Raw genomic sequence first — 11383 nt, 5'->3', positions numbered from 1 at the left:
TTTAAAGCACTAAGTACATATACTACTGGACTGGACTATATTCTATTTGCATATAGCAAATGTGCTCTGAGCTTGTATTACTTTGCCCCTTTCATTCTGCCAGTGTTTCCGGCTCACTCTTTATACCTTCTTCCATGCTGCCTGCAAGGATTTCCCAATTCCTATATGCCAGGCCCCTGCCATCTCCTCATTCCAGTCCCTCTTGCAAATCCGTTTCTTCTGTGAGGCCAAGAAATGCCACTAGCCTGCATTACTGTAATACCATCCCCAGCCCACTTTAAAAGGGGAAAGGGGAGACGCTCCTGTTTTTACTTCTTTCTGGTGAATAATGACCGCCTGGAAGGGGTCTCTTGACCCCATAACCAAAGAGGAGTTTTTTAATTATTTTTATTTGCTTGATTTTAGAAAGCTCACGAATGTCAAATCTCATCTTTCCTGATTTTGTTGGAAAACTTATTGGATGTCTCAGAAATGTGGATCAGGCAATTTTGCAGCCCTTCATTGAAGGGTCCGAGGATGGAATCTTTAACAGAGAACTTTTCTGCCAGGTGCATATTCAGGTTAAACAGACATGAACAAAAATCAAGTGTGTCAGAGCTGGTCTAGGCACAGAAGTTGCACTAGTCTAACTAAAACTCAGTTTTTAAATTAGTGCAAACTCCCCTGGGGACACACTTTTATCAATTTACTTATGACAGTTCAGCCTGAGTCTCTCTAGGCTTGTCTACACACAAAGTGGAACAAAAATAAGCATATTGGTTGTAATTCACACCTTCACTTATTTCTGTAGAAGTCTGAGTGGATGCTCTTCATTTGATTAAGGATATCCTATTTCAATTACATAACTTAAACTGGTAAATTTAATATAATAAAATTATGATACTTTTATTCTGAAATGAGTTTCCCCACGTTCCCCGTTACTCACCTAGTAAAATTTGTGAATTACAGCAGATTTCATTTTTTTGGTTCCCATTTGGATATAGACTAACCTTCTCTTTTCCTGGCCTTCTCTGTATGGCAGAGCAGCAATGACTTAACTAGAGGTGTGAATTCAAAACAATATAATTAGACCAGTGCCAATCCCAACATGAATATTCTTATTTCATCTTAAAACAGACATTGTGTTTTAGCTTAAATTCATTTAGGAATCAGTCTAAGCTAAACTGCAGTAAGCTTATCCAACCAAAACTAAGAGCATTCACCCAGGGTTTGCACCAGTCACCTAAACTCCTTTAAAACCTGACAAATTAACCTGCTGCAGCTTTCTCATGAAGCTTTCTCTGTCTCCATGATGTTTCATACTCTTTTCATTCCTTCGTAGTCCATCAAGCCCCTGATTGAGAAATGTCACTGAGCCTGGACCAATGCCAGCCTGGAGCAGTGGAGAAGGCTCCTTCAGCAGAGCCCAGAGCAACAGGTGAAGAATCAGCCACTGGGGTTGGAGGACCTGAGAAGTTGTCATGTTCCCCCACTCTCTTATAAAACAATCTCACACTGATAAGAGTTCAGAGGCTCATACAAAGGGGTGGGGGGGAACTTCAAAACTACCAAGAGACAGAAGCTCAAGACATACTTCCTGAAATTCATTCACTGGTTAAAAAATGTAAGTAAAATTCCCTCTCTGGCTCCTTCTTTTCCTATAACATAGCACATTTTTCAAGCGGACCCATTTCTTTCCCCCAGAATGCTAGAGCTCTGTCATGCCTAAAGAAGACAGAGATCCTGGAGATGACAGTGACGCAACTAGAGAGGCTCAAGAAACCAGGTAACTCTTTTAACAGGCTCCAGTCCCTCTCACCTCATTGTGTGTGGGGGCAGGAGGAGAAGGATGGGGGAGGAGGGAGAAGAGGAGCAGATAAAAGTTTGAGTCCCATAATTGGCCAGGCACACAGCTTGAATCCAGACAACACTTGATTACCTACCAGAGACAGACATGCACACAAAGGGCCCAACAACCCACTGTCTTACTCATAAGTAACTCTGCTGAAACAAGTGACTCCAGTGTAAAGCTGGCGTAACGCAGCAGGAAGCTGCCTTCTTGTTATTGTCCTTCCCTTCATTCCCTTTCAGGCTGAGGTTTGTATCCTTGACCAGGAGGAAGATATCAAGTTTTGAACAGCTAGATGGAAGGACTGGGTGTGGGGAAGCAAGGGAGCCCTAATATTAAGAAGCTTCAAAGCCTGACTCCCTCATTCTCTGCCTTCTCTCCTCAGGCACCACTGCCTAATGCTGTCAGTCCCTGCCTGAGCTCAGCTGGTTCTTTGGTGGATCAAGACTTGAAGTCCCAGATGTCCCACAGACCAGGGTCAGGGCCAGGGCTTCCATTGCCTTGGCATCCCCTCCCAAAGTCTGGTAGCCCCAGAGGGCTTTCTTGCTCTCCAATAAGCCACTTCCACCCTTCCTTTGGGTAGCCCCTCCCTCCTCGCTGCCTCCAGGACCTGCCCTGACTCACCAGCTCTAAACTCCCAGGCCCTTCCTGGGGGGCACTTGTCTCACCCCCTTCACCTCCTGCCCATGGCCACAGCTGCACCTCCCTCCTTCACTCTCCTAGACTCATCCAATGCTGCCGGTTACACCTCAGATGTGGAGACCCTGCTGAGCTCCACCTTAAGGGAGCCAGACCCTGGCCCCTATCAGAACCAGACAGTAGGCCAGAGCAGAATGTGAGACCATGAGTGGAGCTGCCCTATGGAGACAAGGATCCATCAGACGCACACCTGTAATGTGGGATAAGTGCGAACACCTTGCACCTAGTTCCGAGGGACCTGCTTCTGCACCTTATCTCCAATGCACAGAAAATGAGTCTCCTGCAAACTGCCCATTTCTGCAGCTGTACTAGAACACAGCACTGAGTTTGCCAAACTGCATCTTACATTGGTCTTCCCTGGTTCTGACTGAGACATTTCCACAGCTGTTAGGTATGGAGAATCTCAGAGCAAAGGGACTCCATGAGCCTGGTGAACTATGGCCTGATCTATATCAGGCTGCTCCAATTAATAATGTTTGCTGAGTCCCTGCCAGCACCCAGAGCTGATATTTGTGCAATAACAAGGTAGGGATTCTTCCTGAACTATTTGTACCAGTAAGATCCTTTTGTAACAAGTTTGACGCTAAGTGAAGTATTATTTCTTTGGGAGATGTGCTGTCTTGTAATTTCACCTCATCCCCCCCTGTGTTAAGGGCAGGGAGACAAATGGACTAACAATAGCCTCAACCAGCTTCAGTCTCAGATAGAAAGAGATGAACTGAAATATACCCTTGAATTGTGCAAGGACCCCAAGAGTCTTTTCATGTGAGCACAGAAAACCTGAAAGTGCAACCAGCCAATCTCATTCCCTTGTGTGTGTTGAGTGAAATAATAGCATTTAAAACAAATTAGAGGTTTCTTGCTATTGCTTTTTTTACAATTTCTATTTTATAAATTATTGTCTCCCAAATTAGTAAGAAGGTGGTGGGGGATGTGTGAAAAAACATGGTGGTTGTCAGATTGATTCAACAAGGAAGTGAAGGGAAGGACAGGACAGGACAGCCCCATCAGCAGTGCTAGGTTGAAGGGAAATGTTAGGGCAATAGTTCTGCAGCAGGCAATTCAGCTCCCTTAGGAGAGAGAAGACAGAAATGACCCAACTCCATTTTCTTTACAGTTCTTGTTCCTTTATTCAGTAAACACCTAAATACAAGTTTCACAAATCAAATTAAAAAAGGGGAGAGTTGACTGCAAATGGGGCTACATGGGCAGGGAGATACAGGCTGGTTCAGTTCTTGTTCTTCTCCCCCTCCCAAACACACATCCTTCCACCTCACCATACCAGGAAGCAAGAAAGGACGTGGGGGCTTTTGTCCCAGTGAGGGGGATTAACAATGGGGCAAGAAATTCTTCTACATGATCATTTCAGAAGGGACCAAATACCACTCCAGAACCAGCCCAACCAGGCGCAGGAGGAGAGCTGGAAGGGACAGGAAGGACAGGGTGATGACCCTTGTGTCCACAAATACTAGCAAAGGGAACTGAGCCAAGTGTGACTGGAAAAAGAGGAGGAAGAGTTGGAGGGGGAAATTGAGGCAGGATAATAAATGTGTCCTTCGTACACAAATGAGGTCCCCAAACCACCCTGTAGCCCCCCGCACTGGGTGAGAAGGAGAGCAGTGTGGAGGGTTAATCACTTTATTCAATTCTTAGAGGGTGGGGGTTAATATTAAATTTGAGAAGATTCCAAGCAGTGCTTTGTCATCAGAGTTTCACTGTCTGTACCTGAGAGGAGGTGGAGAGAGGGAGAAGAGAAAGAGAGAGAATGCAAGTTACAGAGGTATAAATAAAGGGGTGGTACAGAAGGTAAAACCAAGCACTGCAATATAAAATTCAGCAAGAGAAACTGATCAGATAAATGAATAAATCCTTAGCACTAAATCAAGTCCCAGTAAACTCAATTCAGAATGCTGGGAGGAAGGAAAAACCCAGCACTTCTCTACTGAATCTAGACTTGAGCTGATCTCATGAGAGTTTGGTTTCATCTGTAAATAGAAAGTTCCTGCAGATAGGCTTCAACTTCAATTTAGTGACATTTTTGAACACTCTCTCCTTGGCTCCCCAGATGCCACTTCCCCACTTCCTCACACATTTAAACCCACATCTGTGTTTGCCTGATGGTGAGGGAAGACAGCAACTCCCACACAATCCAGGGTGCAAGCGGCACACACTCCCCAAAGTGCGTCCACAAGATAGACAGAAAAATGAGGGGAATCATGTTCTGATACTCCCACATTATCAGCCCCAAACCAGGATGGGATGTTACCCCACTCACAGCATCTGAAGTGACTCAGGCTGGAGCCACCCACCCTGCTTTGGATGCTGGCAAAGATGAGCTGCCAAGAGGAAGCTTCCTGCTGGACCCTAGAGCATGTCCCCCTTCTCCAACTGACACCCCCAAGTGGCTCACATTGAGGCCCTCTGTACCCCATGTTGGGGGTACTGAAGGCGAGGTTCAAAAGGAGTGAGGCAGCCACACAATGGGGGGAGTGGAGAGGACAGTCAGACTTACAAGAGAGAGTAGGTGGATTTGGGGGTGACCATGCTGCACCCCCCCCAAAGTCTGCTCCGGATTCACCAGTCATATCGGCGGGCCTGTCTGGATGGGGAATCCTCAGGGCCCTGGATAGCAAGATGTGTCCCCTCAGACCGACGACCACTGCTGCCCTCGTGACGCCGATAACCCAGTCCTCGTTGTGGCCGGAACCGGGATGTCTCTCGCCTCCACTCATCATCAAATGCAGCTGCGTCACCTACACGAGGAAAGAACAGCAGGCTCAATGGGAAGGCAGTCCCTGGGGCTCCCAAATCCTGGAGCAAGGCGCACTCACTCTCATCCAGGTTGATGTACTCCTGCCTCTCCTCCTGGTCACCCGTGCGATGGTTCCGTGAGCGCTGCATGATGTGGGCTCTCTCCCGGATGTGGTGCCCGATTGACATCTGCTCCAGGCCACTGTTTGAGTCCCGCACAGTCCGTCTTGTTTCACGGATCTGGGTGCAAAGTGTAGTGCGGTGTCAGTCCGTCACCTGTCCCCCCGCAACCCTATTTAGCACCCCTCATTTTCTCCCTGCAATATTGTTCCCCTCCCTAGTCTTCCAACAGAATAACTGGTTTTGTCTCCACCACTTTCAAAGTGACACATCACCAACAAGGGAAAAACAAATCTTTCACGTAGCCCTGGGCATGACCCACTGGCCCCTCATTGAGCGACATCACTGTCCTAGAGCTTTGATTCACCTGTATGCAAAAATGCATCAAACATAAGCTGCTTGTCTTCAGTTTGAATACCCTTCACAGTCAATCCCCATAATACTTCTCTCTCATTCACTACCAAGCTGTCAATGCTCACCTTCAGTAGGCCCATGATGCCAACCTCCATCACCCACTTGTTAAATTTTCAAACAAGCACCTTTGTGCTTTCTCCCATGCTGCCCTCACTTGGGAGGTGCTCCCCATGAACATCTGCAAAACTACCCTGTTATCCACTTTCAAATTCGTCCTCTGCCATGATGCCTACAAAAAACTTGACATCAGTTAAACTGCTGGTGCATAAAGATCATAGCCTACCATGCTAACTAATACTGTCTTTGTCTACTTATACACCTCCCTCATCCAAAATGTATCCATCTCTTGTGTTATACTTAGATTGTATAGCTTTTTGGGGCAGGGACTGTCTCTTGTTCTGTGTCTCAACTGCACCTAGCACAATAAGGTCCTGGTCCATGACTAGGGCTCCTAGGTGCTATGGTAATACAAATAATAAAATGCTCTGGGCAGTCAATGCCATACAACCAAATGGGGCAGATCCACCCCCAGCAAAAGCAGCTGCCTGTGATGCCCTGCCCATCACTGGGTGTAGGAGCAGCAGCTTCCTTCTCACCCCGCCAGGTGCAGAGCGCGTCTCCGAGGTCTCGTGATAGACTTTGGGGCCATCACCCAAGTTGGAATAGGAGATGACAGTTGAGGAAGAAAATGTTTGGCAGTTGGCACCACTTGTCATGTGCTCCTGGTGAGGGAAGGTAAGGAAGGAGAGAGAGAAAAGTCAGCTGCTTCTATGAGCCCCTCCCCGTGGGGAATACTCTCCTCCCCCCACTGTTCCTCTTGGTTTCTTTTTGATAAAAAGGGGCCATCCTCTTCCCTTTCACACCTACCTCTCTCCTTTCCATTACCCCCTGCCGCCATTCCTTCTGCTCCACAAGTGAAGGGGACATCCCTTGCACACCCTTCCCACTGCCTCATCTTCTCTGCATGGAGGGGTTGCTCCCTCATGCCCCATGTTGCTCCAAATGTATAGGCAATGCCATCTTTACTGCTTGGGAAGGAACAATGTCTTGGGAGCAGCAGTAGCCCTTGTGGAGGAGGTGTAAAACAGGAGACTCTGGGTGGCAACTGATTACCCAGGATGGCAGAGGTGATATCAGTACATGCCTGTCAATACAAGCAGTGTTGAGGAAGGTTCTTACCACGTTTCCAATCATATCGTTCATCATCCCGAACATGTCCATGAAGCCACCTGCCTGGGAGGAGGGGAGGAACAGAGTCAGGTGGGAAGAGGACAGAGGGAGAGGAGACGAGTGAATGCACTCACGAGGACACGTGGAAGCTGTTCCTCTAGGAGAATAAACAAGAGTTCCCGACCCCTCACCCTATGAGAAGATAAGGCTATGGTAATAGCACTGCACAGTGCTCACCCCTAACATCGACCCTTTGTACCCAAGATCTCACTCTAAGCTCTTCAACTCCCAGAATCACTCTTGGTCTCAGTCTCCCAGCTTTGATTTGAGTTCACAGAAAGATAGGGTCACAACACTAGATCAGTGCAGTATCCTGTTTCTGATGGTGGCCAGGACCAGGCACTACATTTGAAGGTAAAAGAAACCCCTTAGTGGAAATTGTGAAACAGCCTGTCCCTAGGAGAAGCTACTTCCTCATTTATGCCACTCAGTGAGGAACTTATCTCTTCTATTGCTTTTCTTGATCTAACATAACTATGGATGTTCTCATTTTCTATAAAAATGTCTAGTCATTTTTGATATCCTAGGGCTGAGAGTTCCACAAATTAATCATGAAATATACAAAAGAAGTTTATCTGTTGTCAGTTTCAGATGTGCTGCCTTTCAGTGTAATTGAATAGTCTCTCATTCTTGTAGTAGGAGAAAGGTAAATTGTGTGCTCTTATTTATCCTCTCTCATCTATTATTCATCTCTTCTCTAACAGAAACAGTCCCAATCTCTTCAATCTTTCTTCATATGGAAATCTTTAGGTTTCTAATGACTTTTGCCACCCATGACTGAACTCCCTCTATTTCTGCTATGTCCCTTCAGAGAGAGAGGGTGACCAGAGAAGAACACAGTGTTCCAGGTAAGGGCATCCCACTGATTTATGTAATGACATTGGAATAGCTCCAGTATTCTTTTCCATCCTATTCCTGGGCAACCTAATGTTTTGTTGGCTTTTTCGACAGCCTCTACCCATTGGGGAGAGGTTTTCAGTAAGCCTCCTTAATGGTGCCGAGGTCTTCTTCCTGATTATAGTCCCTGACTCAGATTTATCATCTGCCCTTGGAATCCAAATCTCAGCCCCCCTCTCTGAACTCCATGCAGGTTGCTTGTATGTGGCTTTCAGGGTCATACCCGAAAGAGCCATAGTTCTGCCTGCTCTTCCTGGTAATCAACCATCCCATTTCTATTATCTGTTGTATTACAGTAGCACCTTGAGGCCCCAACTGAGCTCAGGGTTCCTCTGTGCAAGACCCTGTGCAACCATTTAATAAGAGAGAGACTCTACTCCAAACAAAGGGTTGGAGGGGACACATAGGCACAGAGAGATAAAGTGACCTCACCAAAGTCACACAAAGGATCATTGAAAGCCATGAGTTGAACCCAGGTCTCCTAGCCACTGGCTCACACCCTATTAAGGTATTTTCCTAGAAGCTGGGGTTTGCCCTGGTATCCATGTTCCTTCCCCCTTCCCTGTACTGTGTTTGCTGACACGCTCACCTAGAGGTGGCTGCACTGTAGCACTGCTGAGTATGTGGAGCACATGAAGAACTTGGGGATAAAGTGATCTGTTGGGGAGCTGTAAATCTGGATGTTACACTTTGGGGAAGGCCCCAGAGCTGCACAGAGAAATTGAGGCCTTACCATTCCCAACATTCCAAAGGGTGAGATGGCTCCTGCCTGCAGGGGCAACAGAGAAACACAAAAAAATTAGGAGAGATCCACTCATTGTCCAACCCCAGGACCCTTTCCCCTTCACAGGGAATAGAAGGAAACAAAAGACCCAGGCCCACCAAGTGGCCAAAGGGTTGAACAGACACTACTCCACAGACTCCTGCAAGTCCCCCCACGGCCCACAAGGTGCAGGCGGGGAAAGATGTGACACTTTCAAACCTCTTTTGGTGATATTAATTTAGGCTCTGCAAAATGACACTTATTTCCATCACCCCAAGACACTGATGCACTGGCATAGAGTAGATGGGAGGGAAGCATATGAAGTAAAGGGATATAACACCCATGTTCTAGGGAACTAATTTTCCTTCCCCCACTTCATGCAAAGAAGAAAACTGCCCCATCCTAACCACATGGGAAGGTGAGGGAAGTCAGAGGGAAAAAACTCTACAACTATACTCAGCATCCCCTTTACCTGCATCCTGCGGCTGGCCTGACGTGCCCCAGGCATGGTCCCATCAGTTATGCTGAGGAAGGGGCTGTATGCAAAGCCTCCAGAAAGCATGCGGTTCATGTGCTGACGGTGAATAGCAAAAGGGTCCCTGGAGGGGGTCAACAGGGAGAGGAGACCTTAGGAGGCAGAGTCCCAGATAACCCACCAGTCTTGACTCCCTGTCCCCTGATCTAACTCTGACCCTACTTTCCTCTGAGAGTGGGAAATACAATCTGTGAGTCCTGACACACAGTCTTCCCTAATCTAATCTATGAGCCACTTCCTCCCTCCCCCCCAGATAAATTTGGGGCTCATACGCACATTGTAAACATGGGGTCCTCTGGTTCTCCATCCCTCATGAACCGGAACATACTTCCTTCAGATCCAGGGAGGGCTCTGCAAACAGGGAGCATAAGTGAACATAAGCAAGCTGGAGCCACAGGGCATGACCCCCTCTTTTTTCACACCAAAATGTATCCACCAGCTCATGCAGCCCTCCCTCTTGCACCAGGCCCTGTGCCCAGGCGGTAGCAGAGCAATCTCTACAGATGCCTCTAGCAGGTCAGCTCAACCAATAGGAGCCGTTTCCCAAACCACCCCTCCCCCGACTGGGAATATAACCAAACTACCGTCTTCCCCCGCCCCCCCCATCAGGCTCCTTATCGCTTACCTGCCCCGCACAGACACCTCACCCCGGGCCCCCCGAGCAGGCACAGGCGCCCCCCATTCACACGAGGAATCCCGAAGGTGCGGAGGCACCAGGCCGGCCCCGCGGCGTCACTACTTACCCCAGCGCAGAAAGAAGCGCCCCTGGCCCTGCAGACAGCCCCCCTCCCCCACGGCGGGCCCGAGCCGGGCCCCCGGCCCGGGCAGCCTCCGCGCCCATTGCGCCTCCTGCAGGCTGCAACCCCGCGGCCGCATCCCGCCTGCCCGCCCGCCCACCTCACGCTCCCCTGCCCGGCGGGGTGTCCGCCGCTCGCTCCCGCGGGCCTTCCTCTGCCACGCTCAAGCCTCCGCTCCCATCTAGCCCCGGAGCCCGCCTGCTCCCCGCCCGGCCTTCGCGGAGGGTGCGCTGGGAGAGGGGGAGCCGGGAGCGCGCTGCCCTCCGCCGCCGGCCGCTGCCAGCCCGCACCAGGGCCTGGCCAGGAAGTGAGGTCGGCCCGGCCCGGCCCGGCAGCGCCTCCCCGCTGCCGCAGCGCGCAGCGCAGCCCGGCCGGCCGGCGCTGGAGCGGCTCCGCGGGGCGAGGGGCGGGCGGGAGGAGAAGCGAGCGAGGGGCACAGTGGTGGGGCGGGGATGGTTCTAACCCTCGCCCCGCGCAGCGCCAGGGGGCCCGGGGACCCGTCCCGGGGGGAGGGGGGGATGTAACAATAGAAGGGCTGAGGCGGGGCGTGATACCCTGAATGGCCCGTGGGCTCCTTTTGTTGTGAGGCTGCTAAGGAAATGGCTGCCGGCAGCCCGGCTTCAGCTCCCGTCACCTGAACGGGGAGGAGCCGCCTGCACTGGGCCGGGCCCGCGCACGGTGCAGTGCGCACGGGGGAGCAGCAGGGGTCGCCCTCGCACCACACATTAGAGCTGCGCCGCGCCGCGCCGCGCTGCGCTGCGGGGGCCGGCGGAGGCGAGAGGCTGATTGAAGGCCGCGGCTGCTGGTTTCGGGCTCCCCGAGCTCCGGCTCCAGCCTTGCTCGCCAGCCCGGCCCGAACGTACGCGTCCCTTCTTGCTCCCGTCGGGGGCTGGCTCAGCGGGCTTCCGGGGGCTCCTTTGAGACCCACCCGGTTCTGGTTTTCGAGGCGAGGTGACCATTTTGGCCCACGTCCGCTCCAGCAGAGCTGCGTCCAGCCATTCCCGCACCTCTCTGTTGTGCCACCTTCCCAAGCCCCTGCTGCCCGGGAACCCAGAGTCTCAAGTACTGATTTTAGCTTCCGCCTCTTACCACTTCTTGCATCTGCTGAAGGAGGGGGATGCACAGTGGCATTCATTTAGCCTGTGCCCCCTCACCTCTCCAGACCTGCAAGCCACATGCCCTGTCTCATCCTTGCTGCTGGCTATCTTCCTTGCCACACATTTAGCCTCGTTTTTGAATCGTGAACACCAGAACTGGACACACTGTTGCAGCAATGGTTGCACACCAGTACCGAATACAGAGGTAAAATAACCTCTCTGCTCCTACCTGAGACTCCCATTTGTGTCATC

At 50.4% G+C, this 11383-nt stretch overlaps 1 protein-coding gene across 4 annotated transcripts; it reads right to left on the bottom strand.

Annotated features, from left to right (window-relative positions):
- Positions 1-977: 977 nt before the first annotated feature.
- On the bottom strand, positions 978-10667 carry MLF2 (myeloid leukemia factor 2). Of its 4 annotated transcripts, none has more exons than XR_006575536.1 (8): positions 9514-9588; positions 9175-9301; positions 8673-8708; positions 6992-7045; positions 6409-6534; positions 5359-5518; positions 5040-5280; positions 978-1037 (listed from the first exon to the last, which is right to left on the bottom strand). XR_006575536.1 is itself a non-coding variant. In XM_045000607.1 (8 exons), exons 2-8 carry the CDS (start codon positions 9561-9563, stop codon positions 5102-5104), a joined length of 732 nt encoding a protein of 243 aa, XP_044856542.1. In that variant the 5' UTR covers positions 9564-9588; positions 10589-10667; the 3' UTR covers positions 3638-5101. The 4 variants fall into 4 exon arrangements, 2 of the variants coding, with proteins under 2 accessions (XP_044856542.1, XP_044856538.1); XM_045000607.1 differs by lacking the exon at positions 978-1037 and adding an exon at positions 10589-10667 and having other exon boundaries at positions 3638-5280; XM_045000603.1 differs by lacking the exon at positions 978-1037 and adding an exon at positions 10135-10386 and having other exon boundaries at positions 3638-5280.
- Positions 10668-11383: the final 716 nt, after the last annotated feature.

This window comes from Mauremys mutica, chromosome 1 (genome assembly GCF_020497125.1).
Source record: "Mauremys mutica isolate MM-2020 ecotype Southern chromosome 1, ASM2049712v1, whole genome shotgun sequence".
Classification (NCBI taxonomy): domain Eukaryota; kingdom Metazoa; phylum Chordata; order Testudines; family Geoemydidae; genus Mauremys; species Mauremys mutica.
The sequence above is the reverse complement of the archived record's forward strand: the minus strand, read 5'-3'. Positions and strand labels throughout refer to the sequence as shown.